General features: G+C 45.2%; 1 protein-coding gene across 2 annotated transcripts; it reads left to right on the forward strand.

The window, feature by feature from the left end:
• The first annotated feature begins 24,091 nt into the window (after positions 1-24,091).
• LOC149456140 (E3 ubiquitin/ISG15 ligase TRIM25-like) lies at positions 24,092-25,886 on the forward strand. Of its 2 annotated transcripts, XM_089685394.1 has the most exons (2): positions 24,092-24,127; positions 24,342-25,886. In XM_089685394.1, exons 1-2 carry the CDS (start codon positions 24,101-24,103, stop codon positions 25,884-25,886), a joined length of 1,572 nt encoding a protein of 523 aa, XP_089541520.1. In that variant the 5' UTR covers positions 24,092-24,100. The 2 variants fall into 2 exon arrangements, with proteins under 2 accessions (XP_089541520.1, XP_089541519.1); XM_089685393.1 differs by lacking the exon at positions 24,092-24,127 and having other exon boundaries at positions 24,315-25,886.
• Positions 25,887-26,741: the final 855 nt, after the last annotated feature.

The following is a 26,741-nucleotide window of genomic DNA, read 5'->3' on the forward strand; positions in this document are numbered from 1 at the left end:
GAATGAGGCGGCCCTGTCTCACCAATTTTGCATGGGGTTAACCGAACCATTGAAGGACGAGCTGGCCAGAGTTGACATGCCCGATACTCTTGAGGCTCTAATAACCTTATCTATTCAGATTGACCGCCGGTTGCGGGAACGTAGGTGGGAAAGGTCCAACCAAGAGCAGAGATCCACCGGGCGACTTCCAGTCCAGACCAAGGCCCTACGGGTCAACCGGAACCAGGAATTCACGGATACATCAGATCTCGGGTCATCAGGAGGGTTTCGGTCTCCACTAACGTCTGAGGAGCGCCAGAGACATCAGGTAAACCGTCTTTGTCTTTATTGTGGGGAAGCGGGCCATATAGTATGTACCTGCCCTGCCAAGAGGAGGAGGTTTCCTGCGATATTTTCTACAGTTACTCCTAAGAATAGGAACAACACCAGTTATCTAGCAGTATCTATCTCACTGCAGCTGCCAGGGAGAACTGTGGTAACCACTGCAATTATAGACTCTGGAGCATGTAGCTGCTTAATAGATATGGATTTCGCAGCTCAGCAGCAGATTCCCTTACAGTCAAAAGAGACAGGGTTAAATATATTCTTAGCTGACGGGTCCCGAATTAGGTCAGGGGTAGTGAACCGTGAAACTCCACCTATTTGCACTACAGTGGCCAACCATCACCAGGAGCTTCTCCGCCTGGATGCCATTGCATCCCCTCTGTTCCCGGTGATCTTGGGCCTCCCTTGGTTACAAGCACATGACCCGCAGATTGATTGGAAGGCTGGATCAGTTCACTTCATGTCATCCTATTGCCAGCAGCATTGCCTCCCTAGTGCGTCTCCGGCACCGCAGGCCTTGCTCTGTCTGGATACAGATGCAGAATTGGCTCAAGCCATTCCTTCAGCCTACCATAGTTATTTAGATGTATTCAGTAAGCGGGGGGCAGAGGTTCTGCTTCCGCACCGAACATATGACTGCCCGATTGATTTGCTCCCAGGTTCGGAAATACCTTTTGGGCGAATATTTCCTCTGTCTGAACGGGAATTAGGGGCCCTAAAGGAGTATATTGACGAAAGTCTCTGCAAGGGGTTCATTCAGCCCTCCACTTCACCAGCTGGGGCTGGTATCTTTTTTGTGGAAAAGAAGGACAAATCCCTACGACCCTGTGTAGACTACCGAGACCTGAACAAAGTAACTGTCAAGAATCGTTACCCGCTATCTCTGGTCCCTGAGCTCTTTCAGAGATTGAAGTCAGCTTCTATCTTCACTAAACTGGACTTGAGGGGAGCATACAATCTAGTCCGTATCAGAGAGGGGGATGAATGGAAGACAGCATTCCGTACCAGATTCTGGCATTTTGAATATTTGGTCATGCCCTTCGGCCTATGTAACGCGCCCGCCACTTTCCAACACTTCATTAATGACGTATTTAGGGACTACCTGGACATCTTTGTTGTGTACTTAGATGACATCCTGATCTTTTCCCCATCCTTAGAGGTCCATAGGGGTCACGTGAGGTGTGTTTTGCAACGGCTCCGCCAACACGGTCTATATGCTAAGGCAGACAAGTGCTGCTTTGAGCAGCACAGCATTTCCTTTTTGGGTCTGACCATTTCCACTACGGGAATAGCCATGGATCCCCAAAAGGTGTCAGCTATCTTGGATTGGCCCATACCCACTGACAAGAAGGCGGTCCAACGGTTCATAGGCTTCGCAAACTTTTATAGGAAGTTCATTAAGAACTTTTCAGGCTTAGTTTCCCCGATTACCCAGTTGACCAGACAGGGGGTCCGTTTCCGGTGGACACCAGAAGCGCAGGAAGCATTTACGACTTTACAGAGGTTATTCACTGAGGCCTCTATCCTGAGCCATCCTGACTCATCTATGCCCTATATCCTGGAGGTGGATGCGTCTGAGAACGCAGTTGGGACGATTTTGTCACAGAGGAAGGGCATTAAGGAGCTCATGCACCCGGTGGCCTTTTTCTCTAGAAAACTGACTTCCGCAGAAAGGAATTACGATATCGGGGACCTGGAGCTTCTAGCAATCAAGATAGCACTAGAGGAATGGAGGTATTTATTAGAAGGGGCAGTACATCCAATATTGATATTCACAGATCACAAGAACCTGGAGTATTTGAGGACAGCAAAGCGCTTGAGACCACGTCAGGCTAGGTGGGCACTTTTTCTTTCACAATTTGCTTTTCACATTACCTATAGACCTGGGTCAAAAAATACTAAGCCCGACGCGCTTTCCCGTATGTTCGGGGACCCTGAAGAGACGCCCCGACCTGACACAATCTTGTCCTCAGAGAACTTTTTGATCCTACAATCTGAGCTCCGCTCCAAACTGCAGACCGCATCCATAGGCATGCCAGGCACACCCGATATTTCCTTAGTGAATAGGGAGGGGCTTCTTTGGAAAGAGGGCCAGATTGTAGTTCCCGAGGAGACCCGTACTTTGGTACTTGGATACTGCCACGACCACCCGTTAGCGGGACATTTTGGAATACGCAAAACCCTGGAACTATTGCAACGTACCTTTTGGTGGCCCACTATGGCCAAGGATTGCGAGAAATATGTTAAGACTTGCACCGTTTGCCAGAGGAATAAAACTACTAGAAACAAGGCCTGGGGCCTATTACGCCCACTACCAATACCTGACAGATCTTGGAGTATGATCTCCGTTGACTTTATTGTGGAGCTTCCTCCCTCCCAGGAGCACACAGCAATCTTTGTGATTGTAGACCGGTTATCCAAGATGGCCCATTTTGTACCCTTAAAGGACACACCGACAGCCCATGAGACCGCACAGGTTTTTATCAGGGAGGTGGTGAGACTCCATGGGATCCCCAAGGATATTGTGTCGGATAGGGGGGTTCAGTTTACGTCTAGATTTTGGAAGGCTCTATGTGAGACGCTTGGAATTAAACTGTCATTCTCCTCTGCATATCACCCACAAACAAATGGCCAGACAGAACAAACGAATCAGACACTTGAGCAGTACCTCAGATGCTACACCACCTTCCTCCAAGATGACTGGTTGACCCTCCTACCACTAGTGGAGTTCGCTTATAATAACGCAAGTCATTCTGCTACAGGACAGGCTCCTTTTTTCGCAAATTATGGGTTCCATCCCACATTCTTACCGGATTTGATTCCGGAAGTCACGGTCCCGGCCACGCAGGACATGCTGGGCTTTTTATCCTCTAATAGCAAGTTGCTCCAAGAGGCGATGGCAAAGGCCCAGGAGAGCAATAAGAGGGCTTTTGATAAGAAAAGAAGAGGGGAATTAAGTTTGCAGCCGGAGGACCAGGTTTGGTTGTCCACCGCAAATTTAAAGATGTGCTGCCCATCGAAGAAATTGGCTCCCAAATTCCTGGGCCCGTTCCGGGTCAAACGTAGGGTCAATGAGGTAGCATACGAGCTCGCACTGGCCGAATCTATGAAGCGGCATCCGGTCTTTCACGTGTCTCTATTGAAACCAGCAACTCCAGACCCTTTCCCGGATCTAAGGTCTAAACCACCGGAGGCAGTAAACGTGGATGGGGAGGAGGAATTTGAAGTTGAAGCTATCCTGGATTGTAGGAAAAGGGGAGGCTAAACTCAGTTTCTGGTTAAATGGAAGGGATATGGGGCGGAGGAAAATTTGTGGGAGCCGGCCCAAAATGTGAACGCCCCAAGACTTGTGCAGAAATGTTTTCAGAACCAGGCGTTAAGAAGGGGTCGGTTGGGCATCTGGAGGCTGCCCGTAGGGGGGGGCAATGTCAGGGATCCCGGCCGCTCAGCGTTGCGCGCATGCGCAGATCGCCGATTCTTTCTAGCCGGTGAACACAGAGATCGCGGCGGCGGCCGTGCATGCGCACTAGCGATCGTGTTCACACCAATGAGAACACAGGGCGTCCTATTTAAACCTGCCCTGTGCATCTCCAAATTGCCACAAGGTCTTGTTCCTGTTCCCGTGTTCCTGCTAGTACGTTTCCTTGTTGCCAAACTCTGCCTGTTCTGATTTATGCTGACCCTCTCCTGCTCTGACCCCGGCTCGTTCCTGACTATTCTTTGCCTGTCGTTACTACTATTTGGACCCTCTGTTACGGAACCCAACATGTGACCTGACTACTCTTTTGTCTGCTGCTTGGTACCGCATCTGTCCCCACTGTTACCGACCCGGCTAGTCTGACCACGCTCACTCCTGGCAGTCATCCATCCATCCCGCTCGAACCTGTCATCTCCTTTACAGCAGGCTCATCCCGGGCACATACCCTCAGCGGGACCCTCTACCATAGTCGGGTGCACCCAGGGGTCGCGACCTGGTTCCAGTCGTGCATCAAGTCCATCCCCACCATCAGGGGCTCTGGAGAAAAGGCGGACTGGGACTTAGACTCCGCGCCCCGGGGAACCCCGTTCTGTGGACCACTAGAGATCCCGTTGGGCGGAGACTGACACTTACTAATTGACATATCAGTCTGGATGTCATGCCACTTCCTCAAACTCAATTTATCCAAAACCGGGCTCTTAATATTTCCTCCCTTTTGTGCCCCTTCCCCTGACTTCTATCTCAAGAACAATGGCATAACCATCAATTTGTCCCCACATGCCAGGGTGCTAGGTGTAATCCTGGACTCTGAACTCTCCTTTCAGCCCCACATCCAGTGACCTTCCAAAGTCTTCCATCTCAACCTCCGCAACATCTCTAAAATATGCCCCTTCCTAACCAAAGACACCACAAAGCTCCAAATTCACTCCCAAGTTATCTCTTACCTTGACTCCTGCAACTGTCTCCTCATTGGCTTACCTTTACATAGAATATCTCCCCTCCAGTCTATCATGAATACTGCTGACAGACTCATTCACATTACCAACTGTTCAGTGTCTGCTACCCCTCCTTCCACTGGTTGCCGCTCACCCAACAAATTAAATTCAAAATACTAACAACAACTTACAAAGCCATCCACAACTCTGTCCCCAGCTACATCACCAACCTAGTCTCAAAATACCAACCAAATTGCTCTCTTTGTTCTTCCCAAGACCTTCTGCTCTCTATTTCCCCTGTCATCTCCTCCCAAGTTTGCCTCCAGGACTTCTCCCAAGTCTCTCACATTCTATGGAATTCCCTTCCCTAATTTGTCAGACCATCTCCTACTCAGTCCACTTTTAGGTGATACTTGAAAACGTTTCTATTTAGAGAAGCCTATCCTGGCCCCACCTAACAACAGTACATGTGTTTTCTCCATTAGTTCATCCCTTACAGGTATTACCTTTTGTATTACTTGTCCCTCCCCTTTTAGATTGTAAGCTCTAGTGAGCAGGGTCATCAGATTCCTTCTGTATTGAATTGTATTCTAACTGTACTGTTTGCCCTCTTATTGTGCAGCGCTGCCCACGTTGTTGGCAATTTATAAATCCTACATAATAATAATAATAATAATAAATAGTGTGCTAAATAGGCAAACACCCATATGCTTAACCTCCTTGGCGGTATTCCCGAGTGTAGCTCGGGGTAACATTTCAGTACCAAGAGCGGTAACCCCGAGCTACACTCGGGAATACCATGCGGCGCTGCTCCGGCATTTGTTCTTCACTTACCTTGTCCTGCGCTCCCACGATGTGTCCCCTGCAGCGTTCCCGGCCATCTCCTCCGGCAGATACCGGCATCCATCTTCTGTGTTCCTGTCCCTGTGACGTCGGGACGTACGGGCGCCGCCGGCGGCGGGAAATTTACAAATTTTAAAAAATGTCTTTTTTTTTTTTACGTTTTACATAGTAAAACATTGCTGTCTCAACCAATTTCACATACATTTTGTCCCGAGTGCTTTGTCCTGCGCCCTGCCTGCATTTTGTCTGTTCTTTCTGCCTGGAAACTTAGAAAAGTCCATGGCGTCCAAAAAGTGTCCCTTTAGGTCAAAAGCGGTTTAGATCAGCTAGAGAACAGCGATAGTAAATCAGAACCACTTGCAGAATTGAGTGATAATGATTCGTGGGGAAATTCGTCATCAGACACTGAAAACGATTCTGCGACTGAGCTCAGCGATGTGCGAACTTGGCGCTATATTTCAAATTTCAGTGTTTTTGGTTTGATTATATTATTGAATTACATTTATTATTATTATATTATTATTATTTTTTATGATTATTAAATTATAATTTATGATTTCGTGTTTCAAATTTTATCATACCCGGGATGTTTACTAGACTCTTGTTCGTACAGATTTCAGTGAGTTATTCCTAAAAATTACAGCCTACAATAATAAACTACATATTTCCATGCAAAAAAATGGTCCCGCTTTCAGCACCAAAAATCGGAAAGAATCATACCGCCAAGGAGGTTAACATGGTCCTCGAAGGTCTTGGAGAAAATGATGATGTTGTCCAAGTAGACTAGCACAGTCTCAAAGTTGAAGTCTTCTAAGCACCTCTCTTTTAAGTGCTGAAACATGCTAGGAGTATTATTTAGCCCAAAGGGAATGCAGTTAAGTTCAAAAAGACCCAGGGGTGCAATGAAGGCAGTCTTTTTGTGATCTTTTTTTTTTTTTCCAAAAATAATTTTATTGGAAGAGTTAAGGCAGATCAATATGAGTACAAATATGGGTTACAGTCCAAACATAGACACAATATACAGCATCCCATTTCGCAGATGGGCTATGGGTTTCAATTGTATTACAAATCATAGTGAGATATAACTTTATATCCAAAAGTGTATATCAAACCAGCAGATACAAAAGGTGCAATAGGTAAATCATTATAGGTATATTAATTACTGACCTATCTACTTGTAAGCCCTTATGTTGGAGGAATGTAAAGTGCTGGGAAAAGATAGCACATGTTGGTATGTGCATTATAATTTGTGTGCCCATTTTGAGAGAGTGTGATCTACGTGAGTCTAAGCACACCTGTATGAAAGATTACATGCTATATTTTATTGGAGATATATGATTGACAAAAGCGTACAAAAGGTGTGAGGTAAAGATAAATCAGAGAGATGAAAAGCTAGAAAAAAAGATGCAAGGTGAGGTGGGAGAATGGATATGGAGTGGAGGGGACGCTGGAAGGGGTAACTGCAGGTAAAATAAATCACGTTGTTTTATACGAGCCAGAAAGATAACTATATAGCTTATGAGTTAATATGTGCGAGATCATATAATAGGCTAATATGTGGGTCAAGAACCTGAAAGATAGGTTATGATGTTGAGTCTCAATCCATCTGAATATGCATTAAATGTGTCACAGATGGAGAGGGTGTTGTATGACATAACATTGTGTCCAATCATTCACTCAGGGGGTATAGGTTGTTCATGTACTAATAGGTTATAGGTAGTGGTGATTTTGAAGTGACTCCAACAAGCCCATGTCTTCCTGAATCTCTCGGGATGGTCTTTTGCTACAGAAATAAGTTCCTCCATTTCCTCAATTTTGTTGATCCTAGCAAACCGTTCTCGAATAGTGGGAACATGTGTTGAATGCCAATGAACTGGGATGTATTGTTTTGCCGCATATACCATGTGCATGGCGAGTGATTTACGGTATGTCCTAAATGGAAGTATGGAATGGTGGAGCAAGAATTGTGCGGGGGAGAGGTCTAGGGAGTACATAGTTACTTGCGTGATTATGGGTTGAATTTTCCCCCAGAAAGGTTGCAGCAGTGGACAGTCCCAACAGATATGTAATAGTGTACCCGTCGCCTGATGGCATCTCCAGCACGAATCTGAAATGTTAAGGTCAAATTTGTGAAGCAGGGACAGAACTCTGTACCATCTAGAATATAGTTTAAAAATGTTTTCTTGTGTTGAGACACATATAGAGCCTTTGTGTATATGGTCGTAAATGTGATCCCAGTCTTCTGGCGATAGTTGGAGTTGTAAGTCAGAGTTCCAGGCCTTGCAAGCTTTCCTAGACAGATGGTCAATGGTATTTTTGAGGCATGTATAGAGCTTAGACACGACATGTCTCTGGGGAGAGTCGGTTGAGCAAAGTTTTTCAAATGGGGTGAGTGATCTAGTGTAATCTTTCAGGTGTGATGAACTATGTATAAAGTGGAGCTGTTTGTACATCCAAGGCGTCAGGGTTAGGAATGGCCATTTGTTCAAAAAGTGGTCTCTGAGTAAGAATGTCCCTTATTTGAAGAGCTGATGCAGTCTTAAATTGTCTGGGGGGCTAGACCCGGTGAGAAAGGCACAAGACATACCAGGGGGGAAGTCAGGGTTCATTTTGATAGGAGTGAGTGGACCAGGGGTTGAAGAAAAACCTGTTTTTTGACTTAACAGATGATAACACGACAGAGTAGGGCCTATAATAAGGTGTTTCCTGAACTCAGACGGGATGTGGGAATTTTTCAGCCAAGGGGAAGCGGCGAGCGGGGTCCTCGAAAATGCAGTTTCCACGTTTACCCCAGCCTTAGGGTTGTGGTTCGTAGACCAATCTACTATTCTTGCCATGTGACAAGCTCTGTAATAATGAGTAATATCAGGCAGTCCAATACCTCCTCCCATCTTAGGCATGGTAAGTTGTTCAAAACCAATTCTGGGGCATTTATTACACCATAAAAAAGAAGTACATAGTATTTTATAAGACTTAAAGAAAGAATTGGGTAGCTTGATTGGAATGGTTTGCATCAGGTATAGTAGTCTGGGAACCACGTTCATCTTAAGAAGAGCTGCTCTTCCAAACCAAGAGAAAAAATGGTTTGTCCCATGTCTGTAGATCCTTGGTGATGCTACGTAAAATGGGTAAAAAGTTTTTGGCATAGAGTTCTGTAAGGTGAGTCGGTAATTGGATTCCTAAGTAAGTGATGGCCTCAGACTGCCAAGCAAAAGGAAAGTTTGTCTTCACCTGCCTGACCTTATCTTGGGTTAGGGCAGTGTTTCTCAACTCCAGTCCTCATGGACCCCCAACAGGTCATGTTTTCAGGATTTCCATTATTTTGCACAGGTGATTTGATCAGTTTCACTGCCTTAGTAATTACCACAGCTGTTTCATCTGAGGGAAATCCTGAAAACATGACCTGTTGGGGGTCCATGAGGACTGGAGTTGAGAAACACTCGGTTAGGGAAACATTGCGTGCCTGGGATTTATTGAAGTTATTTTTAAAATTGGCCAAATACTGGAACAATTTGAAATTGTGCAGTAAGTTAGGTAACGTAATATGTGGGTCTGTCAGGAAAAGTAAGATGTCCTTGACAAAGGCAACTATTTTGTGTATTTTGCCACTGACTAAAATTCCTTTGATATTGTCATTCCGTTTAATGCAATTCAAAAAAGGTTCCAAAGTAAGAATGAATAGGAGGGGGGATAATGGACATCCCTGTCTGGTCCCATTGCTAATAGAGAAGGTATCTGATAGGAGGCCATTGACTCTAAGTAACTTTGGCCATTGGTGTTGTATACAGTGATATGATGAAATTCAAGAGACGTGGCAGAAGACCAAGGCCAGTCAGGACGGCCTCCATGTAGTCCCATGCCAACCTGTCGAAGGCCTTCTCAACGTTTAGAGAAAGAAAGAAGCCTGATTGTTTCTTCTGTGTCAGTCAATGATGCACATTTATTGCTCTGATCGTATTGTCTCTTGCCTCTCTACCGGGTACAAACCCTACCTGGTCAGTGGATATAATGGGGTCTATGATGTGTAGTAGACGATTGGCTAGTATTTTGGTGAAAATCAATGTTCAGGAGGGAGATTGGACGATAGTTAGCTGGCAATGTCTGGTCCTTGTTTTCTTTTGGTATAAGTGTAATGTGGGCCTCAGAAAGATGGCACATGGACTGTCCTGGGGTAGCTAGTGAGTTGAAAGCCATTAGGAATGGGTGTGTGAGGATGTCTATGAAGGATTTGTAGTATGTGATTATAAGTCCGTCTGGGCCCGGGCTTTTACCTGGTTTTAATTGTGCGATAGCATGTTGTAGTTCTGTCAGTGTCAAAGCTCCATCTAGCTCTCGTGCCTGTGATTGTGAGATAGGCTTGGGGAGATATTGTGAGAGAAAAGTCTGGATAATGACCTTACATGGTCTAATATCCTCTGTCAGTTTTGGGGCTAAGGGTAGGTTGTAGAGAGTAGTATAACATTTTTCAAATTCAGCTGCGATATCCGTAGAAGATTTAAGTAAGTGACCTTGTTGGGAGTTGAGTTGATTAATGGTGTGAGCCGCTTTTTTAGATTGCAAGGCCCTGGTTAGAAATTTCCTGCTCTTGTTTCCATGTTCGTAAAAGAGTTTCTGAGATAAAGTAAAATTGCGCTTGGGTTTCTTTTCCACTATGTCTTGAAGTTGTTTGCGTGCCTGGTCAAGTTCCATCACAGAGTTTAAAGCCTTTGAGCATTTAAGTGAGCATTCAAGTTTATGTACTTTATGAAGTATAGAAGTAAAAGATGCCTAAACTATGCATTTTTGAGAAGCAGCAATTGAAAGAAGGAGCCCACGTATTACACATTTGTGTGCTTCCCATTGAATGAGGGGTGTCGTTTCCTTGAAGTAATTGGTCAAAGATTCTCAAATTTGAAGGGTAACAGATGAGTCCATAAGGAGAAAGGGATCTAGTCTCCATGTTTTGGATGTACAGTAGGTGGGGCATCAGGAAGGTGTATGGTCATCATGATCGGGTGATGGTCAGAAAGAATCATTGGTTCAATAGAGGCTGACTTTAATGTGTGTAAGTCTTTTTGTGAAAGAAGGAGATAGTCAATTCTAGAATAATGATTGTGAGGCGCGGAGAAAAAAGTGTAGTCTTTGTCAGAGAGGTGTAAGGTATGCCATGTGTCATGGAGAAGAAGGTCTTTCAGTTCCAGTTTGATCTCTTTAAGTGCTCGGAAGGGTTTTGATGAGGAGCCTGTCGAAGTGTCTTCCAACGTAATCAATGCTACATTAAAATCGCCCCCAAGAATCAGGATACCCGATTGAAATGTTGCAAGTGTTTTAGAAACTTTATGGAAAAAGCTCACTTGTGCCATATTGGGACTGTAAATGTTAGCTAGAGTAAGCGTTTTGTTGTAGAGGGTGCCTTTAAGGAAGAGGAACCTTCCCTCTGGATCCTCGAGAGAATCAGTAATTGAGAGCGGGAGTTTTTTGGAGATCAAAATGGACACACCTGTTGCTTTCACCTGTGTTACCTGCATGGTAGACTGTCGGGTAATTAGCATTGGAGAATTTAGGGATATGATCAGCACGAAAGTGAGTTTTTTGGATGAAGAGCACATCTGCTCACAGGTTTTTCATGTAAGTCAGGAGTTGTGAGCGTTTCTCAGGTATATTTAGACCTCTTGCATTAAGAGATGCCACAGAAAGTGTATGGTGAGCTCGTACGGATGCGGGTTTAGTAGACATTGTCTTAGATTGCAGAATAAGTACTAATAAAAGTCTATAATTTGCTGCAGATGGGTGTGGGAACGGGGGGGGGGGGGTAAACGAGAGGGGGGGGGGAGAGAGAAGAAAAAAAAACCCCAGAAGGCAGAGAAAATGAAAAGTAGAAATAGGAGTGAAAACAGATAGAGGAAGAGTCAAGAATTCAGAAAATAGTAGAGGTGGAAAGTGTTAGGCACCCGCATAAAAACCCATATAAATGTGGTATTATGTGGTCCTAAAACTCTCTTAAGAAACAAACTCTGGAGACAGGGTAGTCCGGCTACACCGTCCTGTATTGTGAATTGTATATGTTGGTGAGGGTATTGATGTATTGTGGGTAGGTGTGAAACTTAATTCGGAGATGTTTAGTCGGACCCAGTGGTGTCCGCTGTGGGGGGTCATGGGAGAGTCCCAAGGATGACCGTCTAGGACCTACTAGGTATGTCAAGATCAAAAAATGTGTGTAAGATAGGGTCCAATAAAAGGTAGCAGTGACACACGGAGATAAGTGGATATCAGCAAATTTTCGTAGGGAGAGGTATTCAATTTGTAATAAGGAGGCACGGGTAGGAGATGTTATATTAATAAAAGGTATAAAGTGAGCGCTCCTAAGTAAGCAGCTAAGGCACTAAAGGTAATCACAGTATACCTACAAGTAACAGATAAAAACAGAGTGCAGCGCTAAAAAATATGAATACAAACGAGAAAAGTCCGTAATAATTAAATAGATGTATATCTTAAAGAATCCCAAGGAATAGCTGATAAAGCCCGGAGACAATGGAAAGAGTGCGCACTCACCGGACGCGCATGGAAAATGCGCATATAATAAATATCCCCTGGAATCTTTATGGAAATGAAGAGAATAAGCTCCAACTCTGTAAATCAATCAGCCTGGAGATGTATGAGAGAAGTCCGGAGATCCCCTTTACAGGTGGTAAGGTAATCAGCCAGGATCCAGAGCTCCGTCCCTCCGGTGGTGGTAAACACACACTACAGGAATCCTGTTCCACAGCCTGTACACAAGCTCAGGTGTGTTGGGATCCTCAGGTGAGTTTGGATGAGGATCCCAACACACCTGAGCTTGTGTACAGGCTGTGGAACAGGATTCCTGTAGTGTGTGTTTACCACCACCGGAGGGACGGAGCTCTGGATCCTGGCTGATTACCTTACCACCTGTAAAGGGGATCTCCGGACTTCTCTCATACATCTCCAGGCTGATTGATTTACAGAGTTGGAGCTTATTCTCTTCATTTCCATAAAGATTCCAGGGGATATTTATTATATGCGCATTTTCCATGCGCGTCCGGTGAGTGCGCACTCTTTCCATTGTCTCCGGGCTTTATCAGCTATTCCTTGGGATTCTTTAAGATATACATCTATTTAATTATTACGGACTTTTCTCGTTTGTATTCATATTTTTTAGCGCTGCACTCTGTTTTTATCAGGAGATGTTATATGTAGAAGTGTGTTGCATATAATATAAGTAATCGTGTTTAAATCTAGGGATGATCAATAACATGTATGAAGGTATGGTATTCAGGAGGATGGTTCCTATGAGTCTAGTTGTATGTAAGACTGTCCTGGGAAGGCACCAAGGTGAGAATGTGTAGCAAGGTGTGGCTTAGACATACAATTACATTACTATAGTATCACAAGATAAACAGTGGATAATAGTAGCAAGGTTCATTCTGGAATTGCCCATGAACCATAATGTGAGCTATCAAAAGACAATGCCAAAGTTCAGACTCAAAATATCAATTTTATATGAAACCTTGCAAAGAAACATCAATTACATAATGCAGTAAGATTCAGGGATGCAGGCCGATGGCAAAACATCTGGATAATCTGCATCTTCGAATCCCAAAAGAAGAGAAACAGTGGCCCCAACTGAGGCATTCCACGCAGTGCAGCCGGCCGCTACCACAGATACAAGCAAACCCCAGAACAAGCGAGGTTGTGGTATGCCACTTGATTGGTACCATGACTATGTGGGCTGCTGAGAGTGCGGTCCAAAATATTTTATGTACATATATCTGGAACTTGCATAAACATAGATTGAACAGGTAGTATGCATAAAAGTCAGAAAAATCCTATGCGTTAGACATATCCTAGTACCTTAGCCAAGGGCAGTTAGGAGGTTGTCATTTGAAGATGGATTGGAACCTGGGTTTAGAAGGTAATCACACGATATATTGGGAGGGATGTAAAAGTAGCAGTAATATGGGGGAAGGGTGATGTGCGGAGGAGGGGGGGGGAGTGTATGAGTGCTTTGCAGATAGTATCTCAAGTACTCTTGTGTAATTCTAGGGATGATCACTAACATGTAGGAAAGTATGGTATTTGGAAAGTGGTTCCTATGAGCCCATTTGTAGGCAAAATGTTCATGAAAAGGCACCATGGGTAGGATGTATATCAAAACATGGCCTGGTCACACAATAACAGTACTATAGTACCACAATATAAATAGTGGACAAGAGTGAGAAGGCTTGTTCTGGGATTGCTAATGGACCATAAAATATGTTTACAAAGGGCAATGCGAGAAGGCCTCATTAAACCTTATTAGCTCATACTCACAATCTCAATCATAAAAGAGACCTTGCATAGAGACATCAATTACATAATGCAGTGATATTCAGGGATGCAGGCAGATGTCGAGGCAACTGAGTAGTCTGCATCTCTGGATCTTAAAAAAAGGAAAAACTCCGGCTTCAATCGAGGCTATCAGCACAGTGCAGCAGTCTGCTACTACAGAGACAAACAAACCCCAAAACAAGCAAGGTTATGGTCTGTGGTTTGATTAGTACCATGACTATGCAGCCCACCGAGAGCAAAATATAATATAATCTGTGTATATACATTTGAAACTGGCATAAACATAGCATGAACATGTAGTGTGCATGAGAGTTAGAGCAATCTAATGCGATACACATACCCTAGCATCTTAGCCAAGGGCAGTTAGAAGGTTTTCATGTGAAGGTAAATTGGAACCAGGGTTTAGGAAAGAATTACACAAGATATCGGGTAGAGTGTGGAAGTAGCCATAACATGGGGGAGGGATGATGCATGGGGGGGGGGGAGGGGGAAAGGAGAAGTGTAATTTGTGATGTGCTTTGCGATGAGCTGGTGAAGCTGGTAGACTGTCCCCAATGATGAGCCTTCGTCATGCAGGAGAGGACGAGGTGCGGTGGAAGGGTATACAGCGCCTTGCTCCTCCAGGGTGTCCAGTGGATTGGGCCTCCATTGGGTCTTTATCCATCTGAGATGGGATGTGGAATTCTCCAGACCAGTTGGGCAGGTCCACGATTGGGATATCTAGGATCTTGCAAAATGGTGCAATATCTTCCGGGAATCTCAGGATAGCTGATCGCCCCATGCGTGCTGCTGAAAGACCAAATGGGAATTTCCAGCGATATGCTATATCCCTGGAAAGTAGTAGATCCAGTAGAGGGCGTAATTCCTTTCTGCGTTGTAGGGTGACATGGGAGAGATTTTGAAATAATTTAATTTCTGCTCCATTATATATCACGCGGTTTCAATCTCGCGCTCTGCGTAATATTTCTTCCTTGAGTAGGAAGTCAACTAGACAGCAAATTATATCCCTCGGGGAATCAGTGTCCCTACCTCTAGGATGTAGAGCCCTATGGAGGCATTCAATCTCAATAGGAGACTCCTGTGGTTAAGAGCGTTTGGGCTACTTGGTCCGTTTCAGTTGCTTCAGTTACACCACGTACCCTTAAATTATGTCGTCTTCCCCTGTTGTCTAGATTTGCAATATGTCGATCAAGCTCTCTTAGGTGTATAGTGTGCTTATCTACCAGTTTGTGTATAACATGGATGGCAAGGTCTTGCTTTATAACTTTATCCTCCACTGCTTCTAGCCTTTGTGCCACTGCCTGCATATCAATATGTGAAATTGCTGCAGATATCTAGTGCTACTGCTTTCAAATCCCCTATAGTGAGAGGGGAGGCTGCAGGATGGCAGGCTGTGGGTGCTGCGGCTGGGCTCCTGATCCACAAGCGGGACGCTGTGTGAAGCGAGTGGGAGGAGGCAGCATGGGAGGAGGCCTCAATGTGCTCTGGGGTCTGGGACTGGAATAAATCTGGAATGCTGTGGCTGGCAGGTCTGCTCCTCTGGTGGGGAGACCGCGATTGTGGGGCAGCGAGTCTCCTATCCGCTTTCCCCATGTCAGCGGTGTCTCTACCTGCTCTTGTCACGTGTTCCTACCTCCGTGTGTTGGAGCTCTGGGAATCAAGCTGCCATCTTCTCTGGGCTGAAGCCACACCCCCCTTGTGATCTTGATCTATCATTGGAACTTTCCAGAAGCCACTAGCCAAGTCAAGGATGGAGAAGTACCTGGCTTGGCCCAGTATCATAAGCGAGTCCTCTACCTGGGGCAAGGGCTAGGCATCATTGTGAGTACATACATTTAGCTTGCAGTAATCCAGAATGATTCAGACTTCTGTCCTTTTTGTGACCAGGACTATGGAAGCAGCCCAAGGACTACGACTATCCCAAATCACCCTGCTTTGTAACATGTTGTGGAGCAGGTCCTTGACCACCTGGCACAGCACTGTGGGAATATGACAGTACTGCTCCCAGATGGGTGGAGCTTCGCCATGTGAATTGGGTAGTTGATAGCCTCTCTTTGCCCCTACTCAATCAGACTTTTGGCAAAACCAAGTAGGTGTTTTTCCAGCTGTTGTTGTGGAAGAGGGTAGTCCCAGAAGGTAATGCCCAGCTTTTCTAGCAGTAGTTTGTATTAAGACTCAACCTACAAAGCCATGGCTGCCTGTAAAGTGGCATATATGGCTTCTACCCCGGGCTGAGAGATACAGTGATGGGACACTACATACACGTTTGCAAGGGTGGCATGGTTTGGGAGTAAAATTAGGATCATCACAGTTGATGAGCTGCACCTGGGCCTTCACCTTGAACCTTGGACAGAGTGTGAGTGACCAGCTACTCCCCTGGTGCTACGGAGTCTGTGGGTTTCCCCCATTACAATGACCCCTTGAAGTTTCCTGTGAGCCCTGATGGGAAGAGACCAGACTAACTTTTAGAGGGGTGCCAGGAGCACTCTGTGCAGACCCCACCTGTTTGGACTGTTTCTTTGCTCCTCCTTTTTGAGCCTTATAAGCTTGTATCGTATAGAGCCACACAGCTTGCAGACCACAGCCCCATGCTGGGTGGAATGCTCAAATTTAACAAGTAAGTGGGGTAATTCCAAGCCCTCCTACACATGCACGCCCAGGACAGTAGGTACAGCTGAACCTTACTTTTCCATGAGTCACTACCACCCCTACTCAATCCATTACCTGGATTTTCACCCAGGTGATGCCTTCTACCAATTTCAGAAAGTCAATCAGGCATAGAACCTCTAGCCCGTTAACAAGGGCGGTCACCACTGGACTATGTCAGACCATGGACTCTAGTTTTCTGGGACTTTGTGTTGACTGTCCTGGGGGATGTCACTCTGCTCCAGTAGCCACTAGTTTAATGGCAGCTTGGGTGTGCTGGATTTAGGCCAGCCACATTCTTAGCTGTGTCCAAAGTGGCTACACTGCCAGAACTACTGGTCATCCTCTGGGTCCCTCCATAACAGATTCTCACCCTTAGTGGGAGAGGCTGAATTTGATTTGATTGAGCACATTTCCTGTTTCAGGGTGGCCATGTCCTAGGTGGGTTAACTCAATGCTGTGTGTATGACTGACAGGGGTGAAGGAGCCAAGGCCCTCTCTTTCAAGTGCAATGGTTCATACCTTTTTGTCACTACCACAGTTGCTGCAGCATCTTCCTGTTGCCATGCCCGTGTGCACCACTACATTATGAAAAGAGATGGAGGGTTTACCTCTAATTGATTCCTGTAGGGCTCTCCTGACTAGTCCAGCTTTCATTCTCACCACGAAAACTGGTCCCTCAATAGATGATCTGAGGTAGTAACATTGGCACAGATGTGCACATCTCTTCTTTTCCAGGTGCTTCTAGAGATTCTGGAGTGCTACCGCAATGTGAATGAGGCTCTCATCCCCCTGCCTCTGGTCAAATAATCTCCACCTCAACTCTAAGACCACAACATTTTCTCTGAACAGGCCCTCCAGGTATGCCACTATTTTTTCCAGAGTGGCCTGATCCTCCTCAGGCAGCACCATCACCCCTGTGCCTGTCATCTTCCTAGTCATTAATAGCCAGCTGTGCGATCAGCCAGGCGGGAACCTGATAGAGGCACAGAGCATTTTCAATTCTCTCCTCCCACTCAGCCAGAGAAATATTGGAGCCATGGAACTTGGGCACCAGAGCCAGATCTGGGAAAAGCAGCCTTTTATAGTGTGTGGGCTGCATCTTCACTGTTAACCAACATTGGCCAAAGTCTTGTACTTGACCAGACCAATGGTGGCTCAAGAAATGCATTGTGGGATGTTTGGTGGAAGGAATTCCCGCTGAAAGTCCTTAAAGTCTGGATCTAATCCAAACATTTTAACAGTGAATGTTTAGTCCAAATTTACATTTGGATTGAAAGTTTGTCTCTTTCCTAATTGTCCATATGGATGCTCAGAACCCACCCCGAGGGGGCTTGCTTATTCAAAAGCCCATTTATTGGCCCTTCTAAGCCAGCTAACCTAAGGTCAAAGGCAAAGCAGTGCATTAATGTGGTGATCTCAACTATGCATTATTTAGCTATGGCTGGATTTACACAGGAGCAGTCTGGAAGATGCAGTTTGGAAGAGGATTCAAATCATATTCTTCCCTGTGCCCATGGACACTTCAGAGCAGGAGGGGCCAGATATAAGGAAAAGCCCAGGAAAGAGTCAGCGCAGTTGTGGAGCACGCCAACTGGAGCAGGACTGGAGAGAAGGTGTTGTCCTGTGCCGGGTGAGGGGCCTGCTGTGCTGGATTTCCTAGACTAGACTACACTAGAGCCAGGAGGCTGAACTAGAGTGTATCTACTGCAGTATGGGAGGTCCGGGGACTGCAGTGACCCGGTACATTGTCACCTAGAGCCACTGAGAGGGTTGCCATCTACCTGGTTGCCACCATCGCTGCACGGCAAGATAAGGGGGCCCCCTACTGTGCAGTTAACTCATCACCATCATAGGACTGTTGAGAAGACAGTTGATAAAAAGGTTGCATACCCATTATTGTGCTGTAACCACTTGCTTGCAACTTACAGCCTCAGAGCCATTACTAAGCTGCATTCACTTGTAGACAAAACCAGAGACCCAATACCTCTGCTGCTGCATGCATTGTCAATCCACCTTAGGCAGAGCCCTTCATGGCCCTCAAGTATTTTCTGTATTCCAGAGTGCTGACTTTGTTCTTGCTTTCATACAGTATATGACTGATACTGCTGCATAACATCCTAGCCACTCTCCCCCCGGCTGCTACATCTGGGTCTTCCTCTTTCTCTAAATAGATAAATAAATGTATAACCTCCTCCACCCCAAATTCCTCAAAAAGTCATACCTTCTCCCTAGAAAGTGCAATAATCATATATTATAACCTTTTTGTGATAAAATAAAATAATAATACCCTAATTGAACCTTACAGTGTCATATGTAATCAAAAAACCCATAAATTGTCCAAAAAGAAAGAAAAAGTCCAATGAAAAATCCAGTGTCCAAACAAAAAAAATCCCAGATTTCCAAACTTTATCATCCAATAGGAAGGAATCCTATTTCATCCCGTGATACCTCAAAGAAAAAGATATATAGATACTCTAGTGCATTACCTTTATATAAAAATATATTCACTCTGTGCAAAACACAACCTAAGAAAATGTGCAAAAACTTTTTGTTGAATTAATTATTATATATAGTGCACATATAAATTAAACTGTGACCACTCCGTGAACACTGCAACACTGTGCATCCACCAACACCAATAGTATTACATACTATTACCCTCTGTATATATATAATCAGCATTCAATCAGAGATCTTCTATTTCCTCTCCAAAGATATTTTCCAAGGTCCTCAAAAGACAAGAAGGGTCTCAAGACTCATATCCAAAGTATAGGGAAAGATTTTAATAGCCACTTACATTTAAAATTCCACATTTCCAGCTCCAAACATGGCTCCTATGTGAGTTCTACCAAACAAATGCAGTAAGCCATGTGTGAACAACCAACAAAATGGCCGCGGCGACGCAGACCGGAAGACCGGCCATTTTGTTGGTTTGAATGGAGAGGAAATAGAAGATCTCTGATTGAATTCTGATTATATATATACAGAGGGTAATAGTATGTAATACTATTGGTGTTGGTGGATGCACAGTGTTGCAGTGTTCACGGAGTGGTCACAGTTTAATTTATATGTGCACTATATATAATAATTAATTCAACAAAAGGTTTTTGCACATTTTCTTAGGTTGTGTTTTGCACAGAGTGAATATATTTTTATATAAAGGTAATGCACTAGAGTATCTATATATCTTTTTCTTTGAGGTATCACGGGATGAAATAGGATTCCTTCCTATTGGATGATAAAGTTTGGAAATCTGGGACTTTTTTTGTTTGGACACTGGATTTTTCATTGGACTTTTTCTTTCTTTTTGGACAATTTATGGGTTTTTTGATTACATATGACACTGTAAGGTTCAATTAGGGTATTATTATTTTATTTTATCACAAAAAGGTTATAATATATGACTTCCTCTTTCTCTGTTCCCATTGCTTTAAAGGACTTTATTCTCTTACCAAACTCAACATTCATAATATACCACTTTTACATGCCATCTGTTGACTTGAGATCATCACCTTGCACACCAACGGTTTTAAAGGACCCCAACGCACCTGCCAGAAGATTCATCACAAAGACTTGTCCAAGTTACCCCTAGTCTGAGGGCAAAACTATGTTTAACTATAACGTTTAAATCAAGGCCTAAAACTAACCTTTGTTAGAGAGCTCTCAAGTGACACAGTCTGTCCGGATTTTTTGTTTACCCCTGCTGGTCTCTTGAGGCCACAGTGTAAGCTGAAATTTGACTTTTCAGAGGCACCCCTGTGGATGGTGTTATACAGTTACTGTTGTGTTTATGGGTATTGACATTCATGTGCCAGTTTGCTCAGTTATACTTTTTGACTCCAATCTGCCAATATAGTCTGTTTATTTTTTAAAGAATGGTGTCAGGGAGATGTTGGTTGTGGTGTAGCTGAGGCTCGTAACTGCACACGAATGCGCAGGCGTGGGCTGCAGGTGCTCGTGCTCTTGTGTGTGGGCATATGAACGGCAATGCGTATTGGCTAATTCTGGCATGTGTTGACCAGCAACTGCACTAGTGAATTGCTGTTTAATCTGCAGCTCTCCCTGTGTTCCTGTATCTGTTCCTGTATTGATATCCCAAATTGACCCGGCTTCTCCTGACCTCTCTTGAACGCTACCGGCACTGACCTCGGCTTGCTTCTTGGACTCTGATTCTGCCTATGGTATCTGCCTGATATACCTCTCTGCTGCTGACATTGGCCTGTGACCTGACCTTTCTTCTGCCTGCCATCTCTGCTTTACCTGCCTGTCTGTTATCTACATGGCCCGTCTGACCCTACATTCAGCTTTGCCTGCTAGCAGCCTGCTCTGCTGTGTCATCTGCCCACTGTCAGCCTGCCTGCTTCCAGCCTTCTCCACTGTGTCATCTGCCTGCTGTCAGCCTGCCTGCTTCCAGCCTGCTCCACTGTGTCATCTGCCCGCTGTCAGCCTGCCTGCTAGCAGCCTGCTCTGCTGTGTCATCTGCCCATTGTCAGCCTGCCTGTTACCAGCCTGCTCTGCTGTTTCTTCTGCCCGCTGGCAGCCTGCCTGCTAGCAGCCTGATCTGCTGTGTCATCTGCCTGCTGTCAGCCTGCCTTCTACCAGCCTCCTCTGCTGTGTCATCTGCCTGCTACCAGCCTGCTCTGCTGTGTCATCTGCCTGCTGTCAGCCTGCCTGTACCAGCCTGCTCTACAGTGACATCTGCCTACAGCCTGCTGCTTCACTCCTGACATCCATTCAGCAAAGTCACCAGCTATTGCTCCGCAGACTACTGGACTGATCAGGCACCCATTCCCTGCTGTGCTCTTGTGGTTGCTGTTCCACCTTCAGTTACCCCTGAGCTGGAGTTGTATGAGAGGCCTTCCTCTACACATAAGGCTCCCTAACGAGGTACGTGACAAGTGGTGTGTACAATTCTTGTGTGTCTACTGGGGGCCAACAGACAAGGTATTCTGCTGGTGTCAGTGAGGGTGAGGCCTCAAAATTACCAGCACCTCTTGTGGGGGTAGCACTACATAAACTAAGTCAATCCCAGTGTCCAGAGAGGTAATCCATGTCAATCATGATAGAAAAACTCTTGCCTGCCAGTCTGTACATGCCATAACCCACCCATAACTGACAGATTCCCAGCCGCAGTAAATTAAATATACAGCAGAGAATCCTGGGTGATGTCATAGACCAAATTTAATGAATGACATCACCCAGGATTCTAAGTGACATCAACAAAGTTCAGTTTCTAATGTAATAAGTGTTTCATGCTGTTCTGTAATATAGACAGCCTGCTTATCATTGATGCCCAATAACTCCCTGTATGAATGAATAATCACCCTCCGCCATTCATGTTATGTAAAACATAATATGTAGAGGAAGATGAAAGAGGTGTTGTGGCTTCTACACATCAGCTCTGGATATGACCTTAGATTTTACAATTGGCCAATTCAATTGTTTACAGGTGAAACTCGAAAAATTAGAATATCGTGCAAAAGTTCATTGATTTCAGTGCAGCAACTTAAAAGGTGAAAGTAATATATGAGATAGACTCATTACATGCAAAGCAAGATAGTTCAAGCCGTGATTTGTCATCATTTTGATGATTATAGCTTACAGCTCATGAAAACCCTAAATCCACAATCTCAGAAAATGAGAATATTCAATGCAATCAATAAAACATGGATTGTACATAGAACAATATCGGACCTCTGAAAAGTAGACGCTGCATATGTACTCAGTACTTGGTTTGGGCCCCTTTTGCAGCAATTACTGCCTCAATGCGGCGTAGCATGGAAGCTATCAGCCTGTGGCATTGCTGAGGTGTTATAGAAGGCCAGGATGCTTCAATAGCGGCCTTCAGCTCTTCTGCATTGTTCGGTCTCATGTCTCTCATCTTTCTCTTGACAATGCCCCATAGATTGTCTATGGGGTTCAGGTCAGGCGAGTTTGCTGGCAAATCAAGCACAGTAATTCCACGGTCATTGAACCAGGTTTTGGTGCTTTTGGCAGTGTGGGCGGTGCCAAGTCCTGCTGGAAAATGAAGTCAGCATCCCCATAAAGCTTGTCTCTGGAAGTAAGCATGAAGTGCTCCAAAATCTCCTGGTAGACAGCTGCGTTGACCCTGGACTTAATGAAGCACAGTGGACCAACACTAGCAGATGACATGGCTCCCCAAATCAACACAGACTGTGGAAACTTCACACTGGACTTCAAGCATCTTGCAGTGTGTGCCTCTCCATTCTTCCTCCATACTCGGGGTCCTTGGGCCTCTCCATTCTTCCTCCATACTCGGCGTCCTTGGGCCTCTCCATTCTTCCTCCATACTCGGGGTCCTTGGGCCTCTCCATTCTTCCTCCATACTCGGCGTCCTTGGGCCTCTCCATTCTTCCTCCATACTCGGGGTCCTTGGGCCTCTCCATTCTTCCTCCATACTCGGGGTCCTTGGGCCTCTCCATTATTCCTCCATACTCGGGGTCCTTGGGCCTCGCCATTCTTCCTCCATACTCGGGGCCCTTGGGCCTCTCCATTCTTCCTCCATACTCGGGGTCCTTGGGCCTTTCCAATGTTCCTCCATACTCGGGGTCCTTGGGCCTCTCCATTCTTCCTCCATACTCTGGATCCTTGGTTTCCAAATGAGATGCAAAAGTTGCTCTCATCAGAAAAGAGGACTTTGGACCACTGAGCAACAGACCAGGTCTGTTTTTCTTTAGCCCAGGTAAGATGCTTCTGCCGTTGTTTGTTGTTCAGGAGTGGCTTGACAAGAGGAATAGAACATTTGAAGCCCATGTTCAGGATCCGTCAGTGGTGGTGGCTCTTGATGCACTGACTCCAGCCTCAGTCCACTCCTTGTGAAAGTCCCCAACACTTTTGAATGGCCTTTTCCTGACAATCCTCTCCAGGCTGCGGTCATCCCTGCTTCTTGTGCACCTTTTTCTTCCACATAACGTTCTATTAATGTGCTTTGATACATCACTTTGGGAACATCCAACTTCTTTAGCAATTACCTTTTGAGGCTTTCCCTCCTTATGGAGGGTGTCAATGATGGTTTTCGGCACAACTGTCAGGTCAGCGGTCTTTCCCATGATTGTGATTCCTACTGAAGCAGACTGAGAAACCATTTAAAGGCTCAGGAACCCTTTGCAGGTGTTATGGCTGAATTATCTGATTAGAGTGGGACACTTTGAGCCGAGAATATTGCACCTTTTTACAATATTCTCATTTTCTGAGATTGTGGATTTGGGGTTTTTATGAGCTGTAAGCCATAATCATCACAATGATGACAAATCACGTCTTGAACTATCTTGCTTTGCATGTAATGAGTCTATCTCATATATTAGTTTCACCTTTTAAGGTGCATTACTGAAATAAATGAACTTTTGCACGATATTCTAATTTTTCGAGTTTCACCTGTATAAAGGACTCCATCAGAATTCTCTCCATGTCGGGGTGCTGGCAGAATAATTGGGTATATTGCAGGGATACAAGGGCTGTATATGTGTGCAGTGTATAGTGAGAGTAGACTCTGTATAACCACCCCGCTATCCAGGTTGGTGCAGCCATGTCCACCTTTCCCCTCTCTACACCTGTCTTTCTCTCTTCTAATCTGATTATTTTTATTACTGTGAGAAAAATCCTCCCTCTTCTGTACTTTGCTATCTGCATCAAATATCACGGATCCAGCCTCACCCTGTGTAGGAGGATGTGACCCTCCCAACTGCATTCTTCCCAGAAGTCAGAGACCTTCACTGCCATTTCTCTTTCTGCTGTCAGTGATGGCATTTGCTGATCTGAGAGCTGAGCTGGAATGTTCCGTCTGTCTGAACATTTATACAGATCCTGTAATGCTGATATGTGGACACAACTTCTGCCGGCTCTGTATTGATCGTGTTCTGGATACACAGGAGGGGTCTGGAGGATATTCCTGTCCTGAATGCAGAGAGAAGTTTAAGAAGCGGCCTGCACTGCACAGGAACATAACACTGCGTAATATAATGGAGAATTTCCTGTCTGCTCAGCCAGATCAAGAGGAGTCCGGGGTCTTCTGTACTCACTGTGTGGACTATCCTGTACCTGCTGTTACATCTTGTCTACACTGTGAGGTTTCTCTGTGTGATAAACACCTGAGAGTCCACAAAAAGTCCCCAGAACACATCTTAACTGACCCCACCTTGTCCTTGGAGAGCAGGAAATGCTCCGTCCATAAGAAGATCCTGGAGTATTACTGCACTGAGGATGACACCTGTATCTGTGTGTCTTGTTGTATGATTGGAGGACATAAAGGGCATGAGATGGAGTCACTGGATAAGGCTTCTGAGAAGAAGAAGGACACACTGAGGAATGTTCTGCAGAAACTTCTGACAAAGAGAGAGGAGATGGAGGAAAGAGTCCAGAGTCTGCAGGAACACAGGAGGAAAGTAGAAGAAGAAGCAGCTGGTGACACCGAGAGAGTCACTGCCTTGTTTAGAAATCTCAGGAGACATCTGCAAGACCTGGAGAAGAGAGTCCTGAGGGAAATCTCCAGGTGGGCAGAGCAGGTCTCCATCTCCATCCAGGATCTGGAAATAAAGAAGGATGAGCTGTCCAGGAAGATGCGTGACATTGAGGAGCTGTGTAACATGACAGATCCACTGACTGTCCTACAGGAATCAGACACAGGTGACTTGTGTGATACTGAGGATGGAGATAATGAGGACAGAAAGAGACATGAGGAGCTCCTCCATGATGGAGGGGGGCTGGATGTGGCTGGGGTCTTACACACAGGTTTATCTGATATAATAACAGAGGTAAATGTATACTTCCCTATACAGGGAGCTGAGGACATATTACTGGATGGAAACACAGCTGATAATAATCTACATATATCAGATGACAGGAAAACTGTATCCTGGTCAGATAGAAATCAAAATCGTCCAGTAACACCAGAGAGATTTCGGAATTATTATCAGGTGTTGAGCAGTCAGAGTTTCTCCTCAGGGAGACATTATTGGGATGTGGATGTCAGGGGGTCAGATAGCTGGATAATTGGGATTTGTTACCCCAGTATAGACAGGAGAGGACGGCGGTCAGTGATTGGATGGAATAACCAGTCCTGGGGTTTGTACAGTTATGATAATCAGTATGGGGTGAGACATGACAGTAATAACATCTCCTTACCCTCCAATCCCCCCAGTCCCAGAGTTAGGATATATCTAGATTATGAGGCCGGGCGGATCTCCTTTTATGATCTGTGTGACCCAATCCGACACCTCCACACCTTCACCACCACCTTCACTGAGCCCCTCCATGCTGTGTTATGGCTATTGGAAGGTTGTATAAAGATCTATGGGGGGAATCGGGAGATGTGAGAACTCCACCCATAAATTGGTGATGTCACAGAGAGGAGAGATGTGATTTGGTGGAATGTTCAGCCAATGGGATAAAGCAGTGGGTGGGGCCTCAATTGGTGTCCTTCAAGCTTTTCTACTATAAATAATAATAAGTGAGATTTCTCCCTCTGTCGCTGATCACTGTGATTGGGTAGAATATCGGTCCAACTACCCGTCTGTGTCCTGGGTCACTATGTGGACTTGTCTGTACTGTTTGCTGGTTTTGAATCTGCACACAGCTGAAAAGTGGTTCATCTTGCCACAAGTCCTGCAGGACTCCCCATACGCTGGACATTTCTCTTTGTCTCTTTCATGTATTTTGCCACAGTATTTACACTGGACTGAGCTCACAGGGAGCCTGGACCTTGCTCTGCCTTTCACAGATACTGCATGTACTGAGGCATCACTGGTGCCCTCCATCATCTTCAGCCTGTCTTTAGTCAGCTCAGCAGCCCTGCAGATTTGTATACATTTCTCCAAAGCCAGCTCTTCCTCCCTCAGTAATCTTTCTCTGAGGTGAGAGTCTCTGATGCTACACACTATCCTGTCTCGGATAAGGGAGTCCCTGATGTCCCCAAATCCACAGGTTGCAGCCAGTCTCCTCAGCTTTGTCACATATCTGTCCACACTGTCCCCAATCTCCTGGTTCCTTGAGAAGAACTTGTATCTCTCCACTGTCTCATTCTTTTTGGGGTCACAGTGCTTATCAAATGCTTGCAGTATGTCTGTCAGTGCCATGCTGTCTGTGAGCAGGGTCTTGGCTAGTTCTCTGCCTTTTTCCCCAATCAAGTAATAAAACAACTTTACTTCCCTCTGCTCATCTCTGGGTGCCAC

The sequence above is a fragment of the Staurois parvus genome, unplaced genomic scaffold, assembly GCF_062004578.1.
Source record: "Staurois parvus isolate SC_StPar_1 unplaced genomic scaffold, SC_StPar_1.0 ptg000374l, whole genome shotgun sequence".
Taxonomy (NCBI): Eukaryota; Metazoa; Chordata; class Amphibia; order Anura; family Ranidae; genus Staurois; species Staurois parvus.